The sequence below is a fragment of the Ambystoma mexicanum genome, chromosome 6p (genome assembly GCF_040938575.1).
Source record: "Ambystoma mexicanum isolate Mex_15411 chromosome 6p, UKY_AmexF1_1, whole genome shotgun sequence".
Taxonomy (NCBI): domain Eukaryota; kingdom Metazoa; phylum Chordata; class Amphibia; order Caudata; family Ambystomatidae; genus Ambystoma; species Ambystoma mexicanum.
Window position 1 is genome coordinate 647,763,269 of NC_090935.1, and position 24,340 is coordinate 647,787,608.

Below are 24,340 nucleotides of genomic sequence, written 5' to 3' on the forward strand. Positions count from 1 at the left end.
CTAATGACACCAGTTTTATTAGAAGGGAGGATGGTGGGATGTATGGAGGAAAGGGGACTAAGCACTAAGAGTACGTTAATCACTACAGTGAGTAACTGATAATTACTCTTACGTCCCGTCCCCTTTCCTTCATACTGCATGGTCGATTACAACTGAGTGTAGCCCCAGGGTGGAGAGGAGAACCTCCTTAAGCAAACTGATTTATAAGAACCACCTGTCCGAAGGCCGCGTCCGAACAGTACTGCTTGCAGAAAGCTGAAGGGGTGGCCGATGTGGCTGCCCTGCTTATGACCTGCCAGGTGACATGCTGCTGGAAAGCGATGGCAGTTGTCTTGGCTCTGACCGCATGGGCGTGCATGTTAGCCGGCAGTGGCTTATGCTGTCCCTTGTAAGCTTCTTTGATGGCCGAGACCATCAAACGGGTTATGGAAGACTGCTACACCGGTCTTGACCTGCCGAAGGAGACAAAGTGCGTCTGACTTGCCGATACCCTTGGTCCTGTCTAAGTAGAATTTGAGGGCACGCCTGACATCAAAGCAGTGCGGAACTCTCTGTGCCTAGTCTTTGGGCTCAGCAAAAAACATAGGCAGCACTATTTCTTAATTCAGATGGAATGCGGGAGGCACCTTAGGGAGGAATGCTGGGAGTGTCCGCAGGACTACCTTATCCCTGTGGAACGCAATATATGGATCGGAGGCGACCAGCGCCTGGATTTCGCTGATTCTGCGAGGGGAGGCCGACTAACAAGGCCGTCTTAATGGTGACCAGCCTGATGTCCATGGATGCCATTGTTTCAAATGGTTTGTGCGCCAGGGTACCTAAAACTATTTTGAGGCCCCACACGGGGTGCGGCCTCTTGATGGGTGGGTGGAGCCTGGTGAGTCCTGTCAAATGTTTAACAATCAGGTTGGAAGAGGAAAAGATCTCCTCAGAGTTTCTGTAAGCCCCAATGGCTACCAGGTAGGTGTGGCAAGTGTCTACCTGAACGTCTGAAGGGGCACTGGCGCAGAGAAAGCGAGCACGTCGTCCAGGGTACATGCCAGGGGGTTGATGCCCTTAAGAGTCTGCCCAGTGGCAGAACCTGGTCCACTTGCTCGTATACTGGGCCCTGGTAGACTTGCTCCTGGCACCCTGTATGATCTCTAGATAAGCCTGGGAAAGGCTGAAGTGTCCGAGTGTGACATATTCATGAACCACACTGAGGGCTAGTTTCTGTGGAGCAGGGTGGACGACCCTGCCCCCTGCTGCACTAGAAGATGTGCTGGGCCCATCGTAAGGCGAATGGGAGGCCTCTCTGAAAGGCTGAGCAGCTCCGAGAACCATAGGCTGGCTGGCCACCACAGTGCTATTAGAATGATGCTGAGGTAGCGAGACTCCTTGATTTTGCATATCACCCTGTGTATCAGCGGTGTGGGGGCAAGGCGTACGCTGTCATTCCGTCCCACCGAATCTGGAATGCATCGCCCAGGGAGCCCGGGCCCTGACCCTGCCAGAAGGTGAACAGTTGGCACTTCCTGTTGTCCCAGGATGCAAAGAGGTCCACCTGAGAGTGTCCCCGTTTGTAGAAGATCTCCTGCAGTACTAGGTCGTTCAACTGCCACTCTTAGTTCTCCGCTCCCAGTCTGCTGAGCCCGTCTGCCTCCAGGTTGGATTCCCCTGGCAGGTGGACAGACATGAGGTAGATGTTGAGGGCCCATGCTGACTGCGTCGGCACAGAAGAGGGTTTTTAGGGGGGGGGGAGTCAAGTTGTGTCTGAATGAGGATGAGCTTGCCCTTGGTAACCGGAAGGAAGGCTCTGAGCGCCAGCCAGATGGCCTTTAGTTCCAGCCAATTGATGTGCTACTCATGCTCCTACCGGGTCCTGGTGCATTGGACACAGTGGTTGTCCAGGGTGGCCCCCCAACCCTTGAGAGAGGAGTCTGTGGTGATGGTGACCTGTGGGGTAGGTTGTCGGAAAGGCTTGCCCGTCAGTGCGGTGCAGTCCCTGGAACACCATGTGAGGTTCTGGTGAAGCGAAGGAGGAACGTTGAACATCTCTGCCTGAGAGCCTCGGTCCTAGTTCCAAGATGCTGCAAAGTGCTGCTGTATCCTCCTCATCCCGAGTCTCGTGTGGGGGACGGCCAAGAGGACTGCTGCCATGAGACCCAGTAGGTGTTGGTACCACCAGGCCGAGATCACTTCTCTGCTGAGGAAGTGCACTGTGGCCCTCTTGATGGCCGTGATCTTGTCCTCCGAGGGAAAAATGTCTCGAAACACGTGTCCCAAATAGACCCAAGGTGGCCAGTCTCTGCGTAGGCTGCAGCTGCGACTTCCTGAGGTTGAGTGTAAAAACCAGCTTGTACACTGTGTTCATAAGAGCGCGGGAAGTGTGGTGCACCGCTTCGAGATGTTGCCCTGACGAGCCAGCCGTCGAGGTACGGGTACATGTGGTGGCCATGCGACCCGAGTAGGGCCGCCACTGCTCATCAGCCTGGTAAAGACCCTGGGGACGAGTTGAGGCCGAAAGGAAGCACCTTGGATTGGAAATGGTAGCCCATGTTCCTGAATCGTAGAAAAGAACAATGAATGAGGCTGCCAGATCGGGACGTGTAAGTACGCGTCCTTCAGATCCAGGGTGCACATCCAGTCTCCATTGCACAATGTCTCTGCTATCAAAGCTGGCGTAACCATCTTGCATTTTTGCAGCGGTAGTGTGAGGTTGAGGTTGGAAAGGTCCAGCACAATTCTCAGGCCCGCCTGCTTTTTCTGAATGGCGAAAATCCTGGAGTAAAAGCCAAAGCCTTGGTTGGCCACCAGGGGGCGCATGGATGAGCAGTCACTCCGTGTGAGCTCCTCAGCCGCAGCTCCAAGATGCGACTAGAGCCCCCGTCTTGCGACCCCTCCCCCCGAGAAAACAAACAGAGGAGATGAGGAGATGTCGACAGAAGACTCCCCCCACCCCCAACCCCCCCAGGAGAAGACGCAAAGAAAATCAGAGCGGAGAAGGGGGAGAAATCATTGTTTAAAGTCACGCCTCACAGGACGCACCAAAAGTGAAAACGAAACCCGCTGACATTAATGCTCCAGCCAGGGACTGGTGTCCCACAGGCAGCGGTCATCCGGAAGAAAGGCCCGCCAGACACCTCCCTTCGCCTCCCCCTGCACCCCCCCCATCCAAGCGGAGAGTGGAGACGTGCGCATACCGCAAGCCCGACACGCCTAGCAAGGCTTCCCCACTGCAGATTCCAGCCTGCGTGCACCCCGGGCTCGGAGACGGAGCTCCAGCTGTCCGCGGTAAGCGAACGCTCCCCGGAGAGCTGCAAAGCCCAATAAGCCACTCCACCCAGCAACGCAGCATCCCATGGGCGGACACACCCGACCCTGCCGGAGGCCCCAGGGGGCCCCTCATAACACCTGCCGCCCACCACTCCCTCTCCACAATACTGGTGCACCATCTGCAGGCCCACAACATGCAGCGCCCGAAGGCAACGGGCGAAGAGGGGAGAGGCCAAATCACCTACAAACTGGCATGAATACAGCACGCACACAACCCTGCCAGCCCAGTTCCACACAAAGAACCCTATGAGCTCTCACAGCAAGTGATTAACTAGCCTTCAGAGAACTGCATGGCAAGGTACCTCATACCAAGGAATAAAGAACACGGCACCGTTTAACCCCAAATCCAAATGCAGACGTCCTAGCATCGCAGTGCCTAACTCATGCACACTTCTTGGGTAGGAAGCAAAGGAGATATGAGAGGAGGCTAGCCTGCATACCTAATTAAAAACAGGCCCTGCAGCACCGCACATGTACAAGGCGGCATCATCGGCACCATCTTAACACCCCTCCACCATCTGAAGACCTCACCCCACTATGCGCACAGTGCAGAGAATTGGCAGCAGAGGAAAGGTCGCCCACACTGCTCATCTAGAGCATTCACACGGGCCCCCACCGAGGAACATTTAACATCACCTGAACACAGTAAGTCCATGGGGTACCTCAGACTGGAGGCGAACATCGAATTCAGACCACACCCCCCCCCCAAAAAAATATATCAAGAAAGGCGCTCAGGAGGGGATGTAGCACCAAGCTCCAACCTCAACTACCCATAGCGAAACCAGAAAATGACCTCAGCGACATTGGACCATAAGGGGACCAGACGGTGCATAGACCTGGCCGAGGAGACCCACACCCCCTCCATTGCTTTCCACCGCATATGGTAGACCCTACCACCGGCCAACAATCTGGAATCATTCTGAAGCCACCCAAATATACTGTTCTGCAGAGGGTTGGGCCCCCGAACTAGGGGCGTGTGCCTCCTCTGCAACCACGACCGCCCTATGAACACTAAGGGGAAGTTGGCCAGATACGCTTACGACCTGCTCCTGTCGTCACCGGAGAACAGAAACAAAGACGATGGACACCTCCGAGACAGGCGCTGTGGCCACCAAAGGCGACATCACTGCCCTCCTGAACGAAATAAAGAGCATGGGTGCCAACCTAGGCGGCAAAATAGAGATAAAACAGAGAATGGACAACATTGAGGAAAGACTAGAAGGGGTTGAAAACAACCAGGCCTCTATATATACTCTCGAAACTCAAATAGACCTCAGAATACGGGAAATCGAGAAAAGAGAAAAAGAAATCCGACTAAAAATGGACGACTTAGAAAACCACGAGCGAAGAAACAACCTACGCTTCTTCGGCATTCTGGAACACAAAGGTGAAACGGAGGAAGAACTCAAAAAAACAATACATGACATCATCAAAATTCTGACAGTGGACCAAGAAATCGACAAGCCCAAAACAGAGAGAATACACAGGGCTGGAGGTCCACCCGTTGGCCCAAGCTCAGTCCGCTCAAGATTCCAGCAATGCCAGGACAGTGCCAGGATTCTAGAAAAAGCCAGATCCGGAGGCCCTCTCAGCCTCAGAGGTGCCCAGATAACCATCTTCCAGGACCTATCCTCGCTCACCCTGGCCCTGAGACACCTCTGTAACCCACTGACGAAATGGGTCAAAGAACAAGGCACCAGATATAGATGGTGATACCCCTTCTCCCTCACATTCGTACACAGAAGCAACAGAATACAGCTACAATCGGAAGAGGAGATCCGAGATTACATTGCGGAACTCATTAGAACAGGCCCAAGGGAAGATAACTGACGAGAGCCCGAACAAAGCGAATCACGATGGGAACACCAAGGAGAAAAAGAGTGAAGGGATCAAGAAAGTACAGGTGGGGTAACAACACGCCGGACAATTAAATGAAATCAGCATCTCAGTGGCCTGCACTTACGAGGCCGGTGTCTGAACAAGACAGCAAAAGCGACCATCGAGTACTGAACAGCCCACACTTCCTAGACATGAGACCGGACTCGCAGAGGAGTCCACCATGGAAGAGAGGGGCGGAAGACTAGCTGAAGACACACTATGAAACAACATGGTTCACCGTGTATCCTTTTCATGAAAGTTAATGTTGAGTTATAAATAGGGGAGGAGGGAGTACGAGGGGGGCTCTAAATGTTAAAGTGATTAAATTTGCCAGAGGGACCGAGCGGTAACGGTTCCCACCGGTGGTCAGACATTGGACTGATAGTTTTCACCCAGTCCGAATCGGACGCCACCAATCAAGGATGGAAGCCCACAACAGGAGGGGGCATTAAGGGGAACAGGGGAGGAGAGAAGGAAAGGTTAGTTTGTTAAACGTTAGGGGGAGGGAAGTTGAAAACACCACCACCCAAGACGGTCAGGCACGCCCCAAATAAAACTCTAATCCCTCAGCAATAAAAAAAATGGGACCCAGTGAACAAACGAAGGAAACACATCAATGGCCACTAACCACAACACTGCAAGGGATAGGCTCGGCACGATTAAGATTGGGACACTGAATGTCAAGGGTCTCAATTCTCCCACCAAGAGGTCACTACTGAACAGGTGTTAGGCAGAAACCTGTGCAGTTCCCTTAGGGACTACTGCAAAATAAGACTACAGGTGTTGGCAGTAAACCCAATTGGTAGCAGTCTGTACCACCCAGATTTACCTGGTAGCTGTGGCTGAGCAGTCAGACTTCTCTCAAGATGAGTTAGGCAGTATATAGAGTATACAAATTAGGTACAAAAATACAGTAGCACAAGCAAACACTGACCAGAGCTTTGGTATAAAAGTATATAATTATTTATTTAAAAACACTTGTAAAAATACACTGGCACTAATATGTCAAGCAAGTTCAAACACAGTCACTAGAAATATATACACCTCCCTGATTAATTATTCGACAAGTCTTAGGAAAAGAACACCACTTATCAATACAGAGGTGAGCGCTTAACCAAGATGGCACTCCAATAATTATTTAAAAAGGGAGGGAAAAGGCAGAATTAGGAAAGCACACAATACCAACACTTTTAAAAGAACCACAGCAAGTCAAGAAAGGCAGAGTCTACTGTAGAGCAAAAAGTTCATAGGCCAGGCCCACTCTTGGAGAGCAAGGCGGAATGTGCCCAAGATCACACAGTTGAAGTACACTTTAAAAGTCTTTGCAGATAGTTCAAAAGGAGTTAACCCCACCAGTTCAAAGGAAGACTCTCCAGGATGAAGATCTTCTCCGTCGTCGGGAAGTGGTGAGTCGGTTCAGCAGGGCTCCACCGGTGGTGTCGTTGTTGCATGTCAGCTAAGCTTCTCCCTCTTCAGATTCTTTAGGTCCTGTGGTGACTTCTGAAGTTCCAGTCCCCAAAGCCCTGCTTTTATGCAGAAAACCCCCATTCATCAGTCCTAGCTATCACTCAAACATGCTAAGTGGTGAGCCGGGCAGCTAAACACTGGGCCAATCACACAAGAGTGTGACTTGAGTTGCCGAGGCAACTCAGTCCAGGGTGCCTATTCCCCCCCCCTCCCACACATCCTGTAGACCCAGACAGAGACAGGAAGCAGGGAAAGCCACGTGGGGAGGTGTACTAATCAAAGAGGGAGCGGCAAAGAAAAAAAAAGAGTGCTATTTGATAGGAAAATAAGCTCATAAACGTAATAGCCCACCTAGACCTTAGTGCCGAAACAGCAGATGCTGAAAGAGGAGAGAGAATAATGGAAGCAATCAGAAAGAGATGAACTGCGACAATTAGAAACTGACCAAATCGTATGCAAACTACAATATCTGAAACAGTAACATTATGAGAAAGGTGACAAAGCAGACGCACTACTCGCAGCCAGGCTCTGTGGGCAACGCAAAGAAAGATGGATATCAGCCACAGAAAAAGAGAATGACCCCCCCCACGGAAATCACCCCACCAACATCCCCGAAGCCTTCGCTGACTTCTATGAGAAACTGTATACCTCTAAGACCACACAGAGGGTAATCGCAGAATACATGGACAAAATGACCATACCAAGTTTATCCACCGAAAAGGCACAAGCCCTTGACGCCCCATCACAGACAAAGAAGTAAAAGATGCGATCAAAAGGCTCCCAACGGGGAAAGCCCCCGGAAACGATGGCTACACAACAGGGTGCTATAAAACCATCGATACCCTCCTCTCGTTCAAGGTCGAACTTTTTAACGACATCCTACAGAACGGTTTCGCCCCCGAATCATTCTCTGAGGACCTCATCACGGTCATCCCCAAAGAGGGCAAAGACACCAAACAGTGCACCTCATATCGCCCCATTTCCCAACTAAATATATATGCCAAAATGTACACACAGGTCATCACTGCACGGCTGGAAACGCACATGCCTGCTATTATTCACAACAACCAAGTTGGATTTATCCTCAGCAGACAGGGAGCAGACTCCACCCGTAAGACTCTCCACCTCATACACGAGGCACGGAAAATGCCGCACACCCGCACTATTGTCAATCGATGCAGAGAAAGCCTTTGATAGGGTCGAATGGCACTTCCTGGAAGCAACACCAAGGAAAATAGGCCATGGCCCTGTTCTTCGACGAGTAATCAAAGCAGTATACACATCTCCCAGGGAATCCGTAACAGTGAACACAGTGTTCCCGCTAGTTCCCACTGAGCAGAGGCACGAGGCAAGGATGTCCCCTCCCGGCAATTTTGTTTGCACTCTCACTGGAACCACTATCCCAAATTCTCAGAGCAGATCAACGATTGGAAGGCCTGTGTGTGCAAGGAAGGGAATATAAATTGGCCTTGTACGCAGACAATTTTCTCTTACACATACAGAACCCGATGACGTCAATTCCCCGAGCGATGCAACTCATTGAAGAATACGGCGCACTATCAGGCTTCAAAGTCAACAGAATCAAATCCATCCTCTTCCCTCTACACGAACCCACCACAACCCAGAAAGCAAATTCGACCAAATAGGCTTCACCATCGGAGGCCCTACCCTTCGATATCTGGGGATTAATCTAACGAGAAACATCGCCGACATATAGGAGGCCAACTTCCCTCAACTCCTGACAGCATTTAAAGCTGACCTTGCAAAATGGTGACCACTCACGATCTCCTGGATGGGACGATTGAACGCCATCAAAATGGCGAGTCTCCCGCGCTTCCTATACCCCTTCCAAATTCTTAAAGTGTCGATCACAGAAGACTACTTTAAACGAGTGAAAAAAGCAATAACTGGATTCCTGTGGGAAGGGAAGAAACCCAGAATACCCTATGAAACCCTCATTCTACCCAAAGACCAACGTGGTGGGGTCGGCCTCCCAGATATTCAGCGATACTACCAGGCGACCCAGCCAAGAATCCTCATCCCACACCTGCGAGACAGAAAAGACTTACAATGGGTACAGCTGGACAATGACAACCTAACACCTGCTACACTCTCAGAATGGCTATGGGTCCCCAGACCGAAACTCATACGAAAATTTCGTGACCATCCAATATTAGGAACAATATGGAACAGATGGAGGGAGGGAAAAGGAATGACGGAAGTAACCACATGGCCATCCCCCCTAAGCCACCTATGGGCCCCAGAAGTCAGAATCAATCCCAGAACACCACAGTTACAAAAAAAAAGTTTGACGTCAGACTCAAAAGGTTCGGGCATCTATGGCGAGACGACAAATTCATATCAATCACCGAACTGGAGGAAGCCCTCCAACTACACCCAATACCGATCTTCCTCTACCTACACCTGAAGGGTGTCCTATCCAAACATGAATTTAAACCCAAGATCCGAAGAGAACTCACTGCCTTTGAAAAAATTATCGACACAACCTCTACGAACAAAGGGCTGATAGCTCACATGTATAGCGCCCTAAACACTAAGGACCTGAACCCAAAACCCCGCCTCAAAGAGAAATGGCAGAAAGATTCAACAGAGAACTCGACCACAAGGCATGGGACACAATTTGCAAAACACCATCATGGATATCAATCGCCGCACAATACAAACTGCACGCAATAAAACTATTTCACAGATGGCAATATGACCCCCCACATATTGTCGAAAATGTACCAGACCAACAGCCCAAAATGTTGGAGACAATGCAGAATGAATGCCAGCTATTGGCACATGTGGTGGGACTGTTCAAAAGTCTGCACATATTGGTCCGAAGTGCTTGGGTGGATCAAACAAATAGATGGCATTGAAAGGAACATAAATCCCCTCCTAACCTTGTTCAGCCTAGATGACGACGAAATAGTAAGGATAATGGGAATCGCATCTCCACTGCTACTAGCTGCAAGGGCGGGCCTAGTTATTAAATGGAAAGCGAAACACTTCCTGCAAAATAAAGAACATAGCAACATATATATGATGGAGAAAATCATAGCGACCCTCCATGGGAAAGCAACACGCCACGAAGAATCTTGGTGTGACTTTGCTGCAACATATGTCCCAAGCCTAAGGCAAAGCCAACCTGCAGACTCGAAGTCAATACAGACCGCACAGTTACAAGACTCTTGACCACCACACACCATCCCCATCGGTGAGAAGACCCATCGCACAACTTGAATCTACACGCCAAATGAAGAAAATGTCCCAGCTCGCACCAAACACCGATTAAACTTTTTTTTTCGGCCAACGACCAAGATAAAACCGGCCGACCGCACTGGGAAAAAGGAGAGTGACCTAATTTAAATTTACGCAAAAGGGAAGGGAAAGTTAATGATATTGGTATGTTCTTTGTTCAACCATAGCAAGATAACGATGTAACAATGTGAAGTTAACAAAATTGTACCATTGTACATTACCCTTGCGATGAAAATTCAATAAAATTTAAAGAAAAATGAAAAAATTTTTAAAAAAGCCCAAGCCTTGCTGGGAGGCTAGGACTTCCTCCACTGCCTGGCTCTCGATGAGTGACTGGATCTCCACCAAAAGAGTTGCTGTCCCAACCTGTGGGAGTGGAGGGGAAGAGGGACAGAGGCTTGGATAGGGAGGCGGTACCCCATGGATACTACAGAGAGGATTCAGAGGTCTGACGTTCTAGTGCCAGAAATGTGCATGGAGAGCAAGCCTGCCCCCCACTGGAGACATGTGGAACCGGAGGGGTGTGTCATGCCTTCTTTCCCTCTGAGGATGTTGTGGAGGAGGGGGACTGGAAAAAGCTCTTACTCCCCCCCACCCCCCTTTTTTGTTGATTGCACCGATGTTGGGTCGGCGAACATTCAGGCTGCCTGGACGTCCGCTCATGGATGCCGTTGAACCCTCCCGTATGTACGCCCCTTGTCAGAGGGCTGCCGTGACTGGGTGAACATTTTGGGCGTGGTCTTTGTAAGGGGGGATAAAGACTTGGCCGTTTGTGTGCGTTTTTTCTTTTTGTCCAGCTCCTTGTCCGTGGTGGAGTGGGAGAGGTCACCCCCTTCGAAAGGAATGTCCAAGATGCGTTCCTGGACACCCGGGTTGAATTTCTGATGTCCGTGGCAATGCAGATGGGCGGCCAGAGGTGTCAATGTAGCCCACGGTGGACTCCATGATGTCCTGTACCACCATCTTGGCTGAGGCTTGGAGTATAGTGATACCACAGTGATCACCGAAGAGTGCAGCTGAGGGTGGGCCGATAGCAAGAGTATCTCCCTCCATCTGACCTGTACTTGGCGTCCAGGCGTCGATTGACCGGCTGGACCGAGTGAGGCTTGAGCCAGCCCTTTTAGGCCAAGGCAACCACGTCCTTCTGCATCAGGAGCCCGGTTCATGCTGTGGGACGCAGCGTGAGGACTTCGGCAAGGACACCCCTCTGCTGGTTGCTCAACCTCGAGTTGAGGAAGGCCCAAGTACTCTGCCAGCCGTGCAAGATCAAGATGTTCGTGGAAAGCCTTGGCTGACTATGGTGTGTCGGGGTCCTCTTCATCCGTGTCCACCTGCGGGTCCGGTTGGTCCAGCACCGGTGGAGGGGTGTTGGGAGCCGAAGTCTGGGGTGTGGAGACCGAAGTCGGAGGCTGGTACGGAGCAGCCTGCAAAATCGGTTTGGAGGCTGGAGTGGGCGACAGAGGCTACACAGGGGTCAGGAGCGCCTGTACTGGGGCCTGTGGCACCGGCCCATTGGCTGGAGCACATCCCTGATGGCGTCCCTGAGGATGAGCCCCACCCGAGGAGATTCATGAGCCTGAGGGACGTTTCAAAGAATCTGCCCTCGGAGGCTGGAGTGGTAGGCGATATTCACGGGGTAGCGGGCGGTTGCTGGAGCCGTTGCGTGCCCTGCCCATACAGACGCAGCAGGAATCTGCATGGACGCAGCGGGAACCTGCACTGCGCAAATGAAGGGTATGCTGTAGGCAACATACTAGGTTGACACCAGTCCCACCTTGACGCATGTTCCTCCACCTGCTCCCTGCCTTGGTGCGTTATCAGGCGGATGTCAGGAATGTCTGGCATGGTGGCCATTTTGTCGAGCTGCCTTCCACGTGCCTGCGTCGTGTTGCTCCACTCACTGGGCCCCACCCCGGCCAGTACTCTAGAGTGTGGATCATGGGGCCTACCCTGTTCCTTAGGATGAGGCCTGGTAGGCGCTTCGCACTCTGTGGATCTGCTGGTAGAACTGCGTATAGGCGCCCCCTCTGACATGTTGCCGGTACTAGGGTGTGGCCTCTCGGGTGAAGACCCGGTAAAAGAACCTTCCGGTCACTCAGCACTGTCACCGCGAGGATCCACTGACCCCACAGCCTGCCGGCCAGTAGCCGATGTAGCCTCGGTACTTATGCTGGTATGAGCACCTGAGTGGTCCGTCCCGCACGGGCGAGTCCTTGGGAAGGAGTCTCCCTTGTGGGGTGCACTGGAAAAGAGCGGCCCTACCTTGGGTTTGGATCGAAGATAGACGCAGTCCTTTAGGTACTTTGGAGGTGATAGAGCTCCCTCCACCTGGCTAGTCTGTTCTTCAGAGACCTCGAGGAGAGCACGTTGCAGGCGATACAAGCTTGCCAGCTATGGTCTGGGCCAAGGCAACGTAGGCAGAGGGCGTGCGGTCTTTAGTTGGAAAGAGCCTGTCGCAGGATGACACCTGCTGAACCCTGTATAAGTCAACATGCCCCGGGGAGGAGCATAACACCTGATGACGGAGTACCTGAATGATAAAAAGACAAAAAAGACAGAAGAAGAAGTAGTAGCCGCGCATGGAATTACATGGCCGAAGCCAAACCCAGAAGCTCTGGTGAATTCGGGCCATTCCTGTCGACGCAGAAAAGGGGACTGAGGTGTGGCACCGGAGTGTGGACTCAGGGCAGCGCATGCTCCAAGGGCTGCACCCCCGTTCGCCTCTAAATTTAAAGGGGAAGAAGGTTTTTTTCTGGTGAAAAAGTTGGTCTCCCCTCGCTTGGAAGGGACGCCCATGCACTATGGAGGAAAGGGAGCGGGATGTAAGAGTACAAAATGTAGTTTTGAGCTTGCATTGAACAGCCTTTTCATTATTTTATTTTTTAAACACTTTGTCTGGCTACCAGTACAACCACACCCCTTCTCACCCCAATGTAGTAGCATAAATACCATAATTTGTTATCAATACAGAACCTTCAACTTTTCAACATTTATAGAATTGCGCTTTTCTGTCAAAAGTGCAGGAATTCACTTTTTTCCAAAAGGCCAATAATAAAAAGCATAGTTTTCATGAAAAATCTATTTGTATACAAGGTTCGACTCGCAATAAACCAGTCTTTTACATCAGGGTCCATTGCATTCACTGTCTGAGAAAGTGGACAGTGGGTATACTTCACTTTACTTACTTAAATTCCAGTCTGATATTGTGTCATCATCATTAAGTTCATCATCATCATCGTCATCCTCCTCAATGCCATCTTCCTCATGCTGCTGAGCCACTGTTCGTGACCGATGGAAACGTGGCCGTATGTCCTGTTCACTGTCAGGAACAGCTTCATCTTCTTCAACATCCCCCTGTAAATGCAAAGAGTAAGTGTAGTAACAACATGAAATGATTTTTTTAATACAAAATCTACGCAAGAATAATATAGCACAAAGTAATTGCATAAAATATGGAAACTGAACAATTAAAAAAAAGAAACGCAAAGATTACTTCAAAAAGGAGTAGCTCAAAAAATTGGTTTTACTGTTAAAGACCAAATCAGGTAAAACGGTGGTATGGGGAGACGATTTGAATGTATAGTGTTTGGTAAATCATAAAATTACACTTATAGGCAAAACGCCGGGAGGAGATTTGATGTTGCTTCTATAATTAAGAAAGTGGTCACATTTGTCACCCAAATTTACATTCAAGCTATTCCTTTATTAGTAGCAACATAGCTTGAGAACCTCCTTCATAGGAATTCCTTGCAATACATCTCCAAATACGTGGTGCGATACAAACCCAAACTCTCTCGGGCCCCTGTAATCTGAACAAGCAAGAATTAGATTATTTTTTTATTTACATTGCTTATAGCCAATTTGGGCTTTTAAAAGAAACAAGGCAAAACTACTTGAGTTCTCAGCGTTACTTATCCTTTACTAATCTGGTCCATTGCTACTTTTAAGATTTGTGCTGCAAGGTTGTAGGTCAACTGGTCGAATCTAAATGGTCGACAGGACAAATGGTCGACAGGACAAATGGTCGACAGGTCAAATTTTTTTTTTTTCCTTTTTTTTATTTTTTTGGGGAGGTGCCCCTCCAACCCCCTTTTGTTTGCTAAAAACCCCTTTTTTCCCCCTAAATGAAAACCTAAAAAAAATAACTAAAAAAAAAATTAGATCATTTGTCCTGTCGACCAAATTGTGTTGACCATTTGTCTGTCGACCATTTGACTAGACACCGTGCTGCAGCAATTGTCCATCGAGTGTTGTCACCCGAGATAAGGCGCCCCTACCAGGTTTCTTCCGCTCGCAAGTCACAGTCCGAAAACAGCGGGAGAAGATATGCCGCTCTGATTTCCCAGATAGCCGGACACTGCATCAAAGGAACAAGTTACTTACCTGTAACTGTTGTTCTCCAGCATGGGTCTGGCATGGATTCACATACTCATGAATATTCCCCGTCGTCAGGCTGGGAACCCTCGGTAAAGAAAAAATCAGTATCAGTTTCGTTTCTGATCTGTCTTTCGTAGTAGTAACCAATCACTGATCTCTGCGTCATACTGACCACAGCCAATGACTGCCCTCTACCTAAGCCCCGCCTCTGGCAGCCATCTTCAGATTTGGTAGCACGTGAAGTGGCAGTATGACCAAGTGAAGAGCCGCAGAGGGGTAGGCGGGAGGGTTCGCATGTGAATCCATGCCAGACCCATGCTGGAGAACAACAGTTACAGGTAAGTAACTTGTTCCTTCTCCAGCATGGGGTCTGGCATGGATTCACATGCTCATGAATAAAGAATACATAGCAGTACACACATGCACAACCACAGGAGGTGGCAAAGGCTCAACATTAAGCATTACATCAAACTCAACATTAAGCAAATCTTACCTCCTCACCAGGCTCACCTTCGGCGAACAGGTTGCGCAGCACTGCTTGGCCGACCCTGGACTCCTCCCTGGAATCCCGATCGACGCAGTAGAATTTCGTGAAGGTGTGCGTCGACCTCCACTTAGCAGCCCTGCAAATGTCCAGCAAGGGCACACCAGATAGGAACGCCGTGGTAGCTGCGATCGCTCTGGTGGAATGGGCTCTCGGACGGCCAGGCAGCGGTCGGTTTGCCAACCGATGACAGTACATGATACAGCCGGAGAGCCATCTGGAAATGGAAGCCTTCGAGAGAGCCTTCCCCTGATTGACAGGTCCAAAGTTCACAAAGAGTTGTGACGTCTTCTGAAAACACTTTGTGCGGTCCACGTAGAACTTCAGCGCTCTAGCCACATCCAGCGAGTGCAAAGTCCTTTCAGATGGCGACGAAGGCGACGGGAAGAAAACAGGCAACACCAAGGGTTCGTTGAGGTGGAAGTCCGACGGCACCTTGGGCATGAAGGAGGGGTGCGTCCTGAGCACTACCCTCGTGTCGTGAAAAGTCAAGTACGGGGCCTTGCAGGAAAGGGCCTGGATCTCTCCCACCCGTCGTGCGGAGGTGATGGCCACAAGAAACGCTGTTTTCCACGACAAGAACTTCAACGGAGCCTAGTGCAGAGGCTCGAACGGAGGTCCCATGAGCTTGGTCAGCACCACGTTGAGCTCCCACGCCGGGGCAGGAGCCTTCACCGGCGGGAACGATCTGAACAGTCCCTTCATGAACTCTTTCACCAGACGATGAGACCACAAGGACGTCCGCCCCGTGGTTCTGGTGTATCGGGAGATCGCAGCAAGATGAATCTTGATGGACGTGTGCGCCAGTCCAGCTTTGGCCAGCATCAGTAGGTACGGCAGTACTTGGGGAGCCGTAATCCGTAGAGGGTTAATCTTCTGTGCGTGGCACCAGACAGAGAACCTCTTCCATTTGTGTCCGTAGCATTTAAGAGTTGAGGACGCCCTGGCCTTTGCAAGAACCTCTCTGCAGTCGGCCGGTATGTCGTAACCTCCAAACTCTAACGCTGCAGGAGCCAGGCCTGCAAGTTCAGCGACTTCGGGTCGTGATGGAGGATGGCGCCTCCTTCCCTGGAGAGAAGATCCGCGTACCCTGGCAGCTTGATTGACGGGGACGCTGACAAGTCCAGAAGGTCCGGGAACCATATCTGCCTCGGCCACGCAGGTGCGACGAGGATCATCCTGCACCGTGACCTCTTGAGCTGGTTGATGAGCCGGATCAGCAATGGCAATGGAGGGAACGCGTATAGAAACAGGCCCTCCCAGGGGAACGAGAAAGCATCGCCCATGCTCCTCGGCTGGGGAAACCTGCTGGCGAACCTCCGGCACTTGGAGTTCGTCGCTGTTGCGAACAGATCGATCTGGGGTGTGCCCCACCGTCGGAAGAGGCGGTCCACTAGATCCTGTCATAGTTCCCACTCGTGGCACGAGCGCAGCTCCCTGCTGAGTGAGTCGGCGATGGTGTTTTTTATCCCTGCCAGGTGAAACGGCACCAGAAACATCCCTTGGGCGACGGCCCAATGCCACAGATCCTGCGCCTCCCTGGACAAGGCTGGGGACCTGGTTCCTCCCCGTTTCCTGATGTAGAACATGGTGGTGGTGTTGTCGGTGAAGATCCTCACCACCTTGCCCTTGAGTGACGGAAGGAAGGACCCGAGGGCCCAAAACACTGCACGGAGCTCCAGGACGTTGATATGGAGGGACTTCTCCGTCGGGAGCCAAAGGCCTCTCGCGTGCAGATTTTCGGTGTGCGCTCCCCACCCTTCCAGGGAGGCATCCGTGGTCATTGTCTCCTGGTGACCGGGGGTCTGGAAGTCCATGCCCGCCGCCAGATGCGCGCGGGTGCCCCACCACCGGATCGCTCGTCGGAAACTCTCGAGTGTGATCCTCTCCTCGAACCTGCCTTTAGTCTGAATCCAGCGCGCGTCCAGGAACTCCTGCAACGGGCGCATCCGGAGCCTGCACAGGGGGATGAGGTAAATGCAAGAAGACATCATTCCGAGGAGGGACTTGATGGACCTCACTCTGGCCGCGTCCGCAACCAGCATCCGCTGCACCTTGCCCAGAATGGCCCTCGTCCTTTTCTCCGACGGATAGGCCAGAAGCGACACTGTGTCGAGCTTCGCTCCCAGAAACAGTGCGTCTTGCGCGGGCACCAGGTGGGACTTGGCTTAGTTTATGGAGAATCCCAGGTCCGTGAGAAGTTGGACGGTCCTTGCTGTTTGCTCCACGGCGAGCTCCTTCGTCTTTGCTCGGATGAGCCAGTCGTCCAGGTAGGGGTAGACGTGGATCCCCTCTCGGCGCAGCTGCGCCGCCACCGGTGCGAGGCACTTGGTGAACACCCTGGGTGCCGACCTCAGTCCGAAGAGAAGGGCTCTGAACTGGTAGTGACGCCCTTGGACCACGAACCTGAGAAGCTTTCGGTGTCCCTTTAGGATGGGAATATGGAAGTAGGCATCCTCCAAATGCAACGACGACAGGAAATCGCCCTCCTCCAGCTGACCCAGGACGTGTTGGAGGGTGACCATCTGGAACTTCTGTGCCTTGATGAATTTGTTCAGTCGTCGTAGGTCCAGGATGGGACGCCATCCTCCCGTCTTCTTCACGAGGAAGTATCTTGAGTAAACTCCGGAGCCCCGAAGCCTCTTTGGGACGAGCTCGATGGCGCCCTTCCTGAGCATCGCCTTTACCTCCAAGAGAAGTTGAGGGACGTGATGTTCTTTCCTGGCCACAGGGGGGACGCGCGGGCACCTCTTTAGAAACTCGAGCGCGTGACCCTGGGCTAGGGCGTCCAGCACCCAACAGTCGGTGGAGATGGACTCCCACACGCTGACGAAGGTCGCCAGCCGGCCTCCCACCGGGGTGCTTCGGTGGGGGCCCAACCCCACGGCCGGTTCAGTCCTGCTTCGACGAGGCTTTGCCGCCTTGACCTCCTTGGTGACGACGGCGGGGTCCGCCTGACTTGCCTCGTCCCCTGTAAGCTTCCTGCGACGACGAGCGGGCCGCTTGACGGTAGGTGGAAAATCCGCCGCCGGAACCTTTGGAGGCACCCAGTTTGCCTCCGCCGCTCCGAAAGGGCAGCCGCCGTTGCTGGAGAACCCCAAGAGCCCGGGCCGTCTCCGTGTCTGCCTTGATGGCTTGAAGGGAATCGTCCATTGTTTTCCCAAACAGGTTGTTTCCGTCGAACGGCATGTCCAAGACCTTGGTCTGCACGTCCTGACGGAAGTCAGTAGCCTTGAGCCATCCACGCCGCCTAAGGCACACGCCGTTGCCCAACTGGCGAAATCCAGTGTCAGCGATGTCCGTCGCAATCGTAATGGCGTGGTCCGACGCCACCTCTCCTTCCTGCAAGATCTCTAGGGCATCCGCCCTCTTGCCGTCCGGTAGGAAGTCCAGCAGGGGGGCCAGTTTGTACCACAACTCCCTGTCGTAGCGGGCTACGATAGCCAAGGCGTTGGCCTCCTTAATCGTCGTCGCTGCAGACGAGATGACCCTGCGTCCCATCGTATCTAATTTCTTTCCCTCGCCGTCCGGCGGGGAGGTCGACGTAGAGGCCGCGCCCCCCCCCCCACCCGCTTTCTTCCTGGCCGCTGCGGAGACGACCGAGTCCGGGGTCGGCTGTGCCCGAAGGCACAAGGGGGCCGCATCCGGGACCCAGTACTTCTTCTCGTACCGATCTCTTCTAGCCGGCGTCTTGAATGGGTTCTTGAGGAGGGCGAGACCCTCATCCCAAATATCATCCAGTAGAGGTACGGAGAGGACCGTCTTCCTCTTGGCCTCGCGCCGTTGATAAAGGAAACCTTCCTTCTTTTCTTCCGGGCAGAGCTGGAAAAGCTTGGATGCCCTGGCGATCATGGAGTGAAACGATCCAATCTTGTCTGGCGTGGAAGCTCGGGTGGGAGGTGACGACGGCAGATCCTCGTCGTAAACTTAGTCGTCCGTACCCGTCGCGGCCGTGTCAGTCCCTGTATCATCCCCACGAGTCGTGGACGGGGAGGAGGTCTGAACAGGGCCCGATGGCTGAAAAAGAGGTGGAGGATGAATCCTTCTCTTAGGGGGAGGGCTCCCAGAAGGGCCTGGCTCTGGGTCCCCCATCGGGAGCAGTTCCTCCGCTGGTGGTAACGGCAGTCTCGTCCTCATCTCCGAGCATGAGGACTGTATAGCCAACAAAATGGCTGCCGAGTTGTCTTGCGGCACTGGTTGAGGGGATTCCGACGGGCGGTCAGGGGCCCCGTCGGCACCCTCGACGTTATCGTCGTCGCCCACGTCGGGGTCCCTCCCGACGGGCTGGTCTTCTTCCACGCCAACGCCGTGGCTTAAGACTTCGATCAGCTCTTCCTCAGAGGTTGAGGCCGAATCCACGACGACCCCCTGCCCCCCCTTTTTCTTCTCCGTCTGAGGTTTCACGGGGGTCCTGTCGATGGGCATAAAAGAGGACTCCCTCCGCGGTGGCAGGGAGACTCTGAGCCCCGAGGTCGCCACCACTTGTGTAGCCTCCACAGGCTGAGCCAGGGCCGCCGCGACTGTCTCGATAGAGGCCTTGGCCGGATGGGTTAAGGCTTTCATCACCTTAGGTGCGCTCACCGGCTTCTCCTTGGGGGGAGGGTCACTGCCTCGCTCTCCCTCCGATGGGGCCTTCGAGCTCGACCGGGGCCTCTCCAGGAGCTTCGCCGGGTGCTCGGCCTTCCTCTTACCCGAACCAGAGCGTTGGCTCGTGGTTGATGGTGCCGGGGAGGGTGCGCCCTGCCTGGCGCCCGTAGAGCCCGACCGTTCGGCGCTCCCGGTGCCAGCGGACTCGCGGTGCTTGGCCTTGTGTTGGACCCCCGTCGCCGGGGTGTCCTCAAAGGTCTTAGAAGACCGCTCGGATTTCTTCCTCTTCTTCTGGCCTGACGGGCTCTTCCCTTCCAGCCAGTTGGCGAGACGTTGATGGCGGTCCTTCATGGTCCGCTCCGACATGTTGCCGCAAAACGCACAGTCCTTCTCCACGTGCGTCTTGTCCTCATGTAGGCAGTAAAGACAAAAGGAGTGTTCGTCCTCCTTAAAGACATTCTGCAGCTGGCATCCAGGGCAGACCCTGAACAGCTTTCCGGGCGTCGAGCTTCCCTTCTCCTGGGCCATGTCCGAGATGGGCCTGAGAAACTTCTGGAGTCCTCCAAAAGCGTAGCTCGACGAAATCTTCACCCTTGAGGGGCGTAGACGAATCCGACACGGGTCCCCGTTGATCGGATGAAGAGTCGGTGGAGCTTGAGGCTCTTTTTGACCGAAAAAACAGTTTTTGAGAAAAAACGTGAAAAATAGCACTAACGCTCGAGAGCAATAGCACGAGGATCCCAACACTTGAACGTGCGGTAAAAATCTGAAGATGGCTGCCAGAGGCGGGGCTTAGGTAGAGGGCAGTCATTGGCTGTGTTCAGTATGACGCAGAGATCAGTGATTGGTTACTACTACGAAAGACAGATCAGAAACGAAACTGATACTGGTTTTTTCTTTACCGAGGATTCCCAGCCTGACGACGGGGAATATTCATGAGCATGTGAATCCATGCCAGACCTCATGCTGGAGAATAATCAGTGAGAGGGGTCAATATGAGCTGCACTGTGTAGGGGGTTTACCAGGTTTAAGGAGCACTGTAATCAGTGCCTCTCGGAGGGACGGTGGAAGTATGCCCTTGTTGCACGACTCCTCCCATAGGGTCAGTAGGTGCGGCGCTAGTTGGGCCTTGTTGGTTTGTAGAAGTCCATCGGGAGCCCATCTGGGCCGGGAGCCTTCGCGATGCCAGTGACTCGATGGCCTCCACAATTTCCTCTAGGGTGAAGGGCCTCTCGAGGGCGGCGCTAGCGTCGGTTGACAGGACCGATAAAGGGAGGTTCTCTAAATAGGAATCGATTTCGGAAATCTGGCATATGTCAGCCTCCGAATACAGGGAGGTGCAGAACGAGAGGAACTCGGAATTGATGTCTTGGGGGGATGTGGCGAGTGTGCCATCCGGTCTAGCAATGGCCGGTATGTTGGGGGCACCAAATTCGCGGTGCAGCAGTCAAGCTAACATTCTGCCGGGCCGTTCACCCTTGCCGTATTTCCTCGCCGACTGAGGGGAGTCCAGGAACTTAACCTTGCGCTCGGCAAGGCCACGGAACCTGTCCAGCTCAGAGCCCAGCATCGCTAGGGTAGCCGGGGAGTGATCCACAGCATATTGGGATTCATAGACTGATGGGGCTAATTCGCTGGTAGCGATGTCGGCGCGGATGCCCTTCAGGATGCCACTGCTCTTGGAAATGGCGACCCCTCTCGTGTGTGCTTTGAAGGCTTCCCAGAGCACAGCCTGTGTTGAGACAGAGTTCATGTTAATCTCAAAATATTCCTCGATGGAGTATTCAAGCTCGGAAGCAAAAACCTGGTCAAGAAGCGCGTGAGGACTCATCCTCCACTGTCTTGTTTTGTTGACGTCTAATCCCCAGCTTAAGGAGATACGTACCGGTGAGTGGTCTGATAGTGTCCTGGGGAGAATAGCTAAGTGAATTATGCATCTAAATAAAAGGAGTATGTGCGGTCCTCGGGATATTCAGACGCCAAGCATCCACCAGTGCCAGGCGGGGGAGCGAGGTCAGGATAGAATATGCTACCCTAGACAGCTAGCGAGGTCGAGAGCCCGATCTATCCAGGGTGACATCTAGTATCGTATTGAAGTCCCCGCCCCATAAGATAGGAATCAGGGGGTAGCTCTCAAGTAGAGTGGCCAGGTGAAGGTAGTAGTCAGGGTCGTCGACGTTGGGACCATATATGTTCAGGATGACTATCTCCTGATGCTGTAATATACCAGTGATGAACACAAACCGTCGAAGTGGATCTATGTGGGAGTGCTGACACGTAAACTTCAGACTTTTATGTATTAGGATGAGGGTGCCTCGGCTCTGAGTGGAATAATTAGTGTAATAGCTTTGGGGGCCCCATTGCTTGGCAAACATTTCACATTGCTCTGAGCCAGCGTGAGTTTCCTGTAAACATAGGATCTTTACTCCATGGCATTCAGCGTAGAGCTGAATCTGTCGCATCTTTTTATAATTACCTAATCCCCTGATGTTCCAGCTCATAAAGGTCAGGGTAGTGTCAGCCATATTTGAAGGGGTGATGGTGGAGTAAGTAAAAGTGGATTCCAGTGAATTGAAAGGCGTGTACCATAGGTGTATGCGGTCGCCTGACTACATGTATGAATTGATTGGGTGCGGTGCCTGCGGCGCCAATGGAGGCTGTCAAGACTTTTTTAAACCATAATGTTCCCTCCCAACCCCCCACCCATATCCCTCCCCCAATCAGAGGGACGAAACCCAAACAGAACCAAAACAACCATAAACTTTTAGGCATCAACGCCTGGGGTCTGTTAGCAGCCGGGCGATGGCGCGCCGGACTGGGAAGTGCGTAAGGAGAGTTATGCTACGTAGTAGGATAAAGTAGGGCGTTTAGAGTTGATGCGGGTTACATCGTGACCAGGTCTATGAGCAAAGGACCCATGGGAGAAAGGGGTGCAGCCATGTGCCTCGACACGGCAACGGAAAGGTTGGGTGTGGTCCTAGTCCGGGGGAGTCGGGGTCCCGGGGTATAACCACAGAAGTGGCTGGGCTGAAGCGCCGGGTGGCCCCGAGTCGGGCCCAACAGGAAACGGATATTACAGTCTACGATGTAAAGCATGGGGCGAGAAATCACCTACACAGAGAGGTAATGGAGCAACATTGGCAAAACAAACAACAATAACTTATAACGAACGGTGGCCATCGTGGGGAGGAAGCGCCATGGCGGTCCCAACCCGTGGCCTAGGTGTGATAACAAACCTTGAAAGGCAAACAACCAAAGCACTTCGGTGAACAAGTGGCCATCGTGGAGGCGGAAGCGCCACGACAGTCCCGCGCGTGGCTTAGATATGGTAACAACCATTGAAACATATGAAATTTGTGTTAACAATGTTTGGGTCAGCCCGGGATGTGTTCGTCTATAAATTTCGAGGCCTCTTCCGGGATGGTGAAAAAGAATGTCTGATTGGAGTGTTCGATCCTTAGTTTAGCAGGGAAGAGCATGGAGTACTTGACTCCTAAGTCTCGAAGTCTCTTTTTGACCGCTAGGAAGGTTTTACGTTCTTGTTGCACAGCCACTGAGTAATCCGGGTACAGGTGTATCCTCGCCGCCCCAAGATTTAACTCTCCCTTGGTCCTGGCTGCACGGAGCAGGGCATCACGGTCACGGAAATTTAGGATTCTGGCTATGATGGGACAGGGCGGGGCACCCGGCCTGGACTTCACGGTCATGGAGCGATGAGCTCTTTCCACTGCGAATTGTGCCGAAAGGTTGGCGTTATCAAGGAGTGTTAGAAGGGTGTGCTCCACGTAGTCCTCCATGGGCTCCCTGATGTTGTCCTCTGGTATGCCCACGATGCGGAGGTTATTCCGCCTGGAGCGGGATTTGAGGTCGTCATTTTTCTTTGACCATCGAGACCCGGCTGGTCAGAGTGGTCGCTGCGGCGCGTAAGGAACCCAGGTCGTCCCCCGCGATGCCAATCCTCGTTTCGACCTCGGTAACCCTATCGTCAGTTCTTTCGATATGGGCCTTTATGGATGAGATGGTCCCATTCATATCGTCCAATTTAGTGTGCAGGCCAGTGAAGCCCTCACGCATGTACTCCAGCATTTTCTGCGAGTCATCAGGGGTTGAGGATGCTGTGGCGGTCGTTGGTTCCTCAGGAGGATCGATCAGCGGCTTGGAGGGCGTCTTGGCAAACATATTCAATGAGCTTTGCTTCTTGCTAGCTCCGGCTCCCTTGGTCATGGTGTCAGGCCGCGTCTGGCACCCAGGGCCCCGTTATGATGCAGTGGGTAGGCCTCCAAACACCACCCCAGCGAGTGCCCCAGGGGTGGGGGGGGTAAGGCGAGGACAGCGGCTAGGGATGCCAGAGGCAGCGCTAGTGAGGTTCCACCAAGGCACACAGCACCAAACGGCGAGTCCACGAGGGTCAAAGGGGGTCCGGACGTGATGTTGACACAGGATCTTCGGTACATTGATGTGGTGTAGGAAGATATAGCACGGATTGCTAGTAGAAGGGTGGTTCGTGGAACGGGACAGCAGAGCTCAAGGTAAGGCGTTCCAACCCACGCGGGGGAGCTATGAGCGAGGCGAACCAGGTGCCAACGCGGGCTCCAACCCCCAAGTCGTAGGGCGTGTTCACAGCTAGCGCAGGTGTGGGGTAGTGAGTGGGACCTCAGATCGTAGCTCGGTACAGCTGGGGTGGCAGGAGCCACGTGGAAGTAGCACTGCAAGTTACACTGTCCTATATTTAAAAACAATGAGGGCACACAGGTTAGTGGCTCAGTATAGCTGCATCACTATGGGGAGGCAATGTTCCTGGAGCAGGAGGATAAGGGTGTTCAGCAGGGTTTTAGTGGCAGGCTGCCAGTGCGGGCCTGAGTGCACCGGGGAGCTCACCGAGGTGGTAAATAGCAAGGTGGCTGGTGA

General features: G+C 52.8%; 1 protein-coding gene across 2 annotated transcripts in view; it reads right to left on the bottom strand.

Annotated features, from left to right (window-relative positions):
* Positions 1-24,340, bottom strand: part of TNPO1 (transportin 1) — a 1,970,728-nt gene that overhangs the window by 951,887 nt on the left and 994,501 nt on the right. For both annotated transcript variants that reach the window (XR_011280658.1, XM_069627508.1), the window contains exon 10: positions 13,110-13,278. Coding sequence is in view for 1 of the 2 variants with exons in the window: in XM_069627508.1 (XP_069483609.1) it covers positions 13,110-13,278 (169 nt within the window). In the remaining variant the exon portion in view is untranslated. The remainder of the gene's footprint in view (positions 1-13,109; positions 13,279-24,340) is intronic.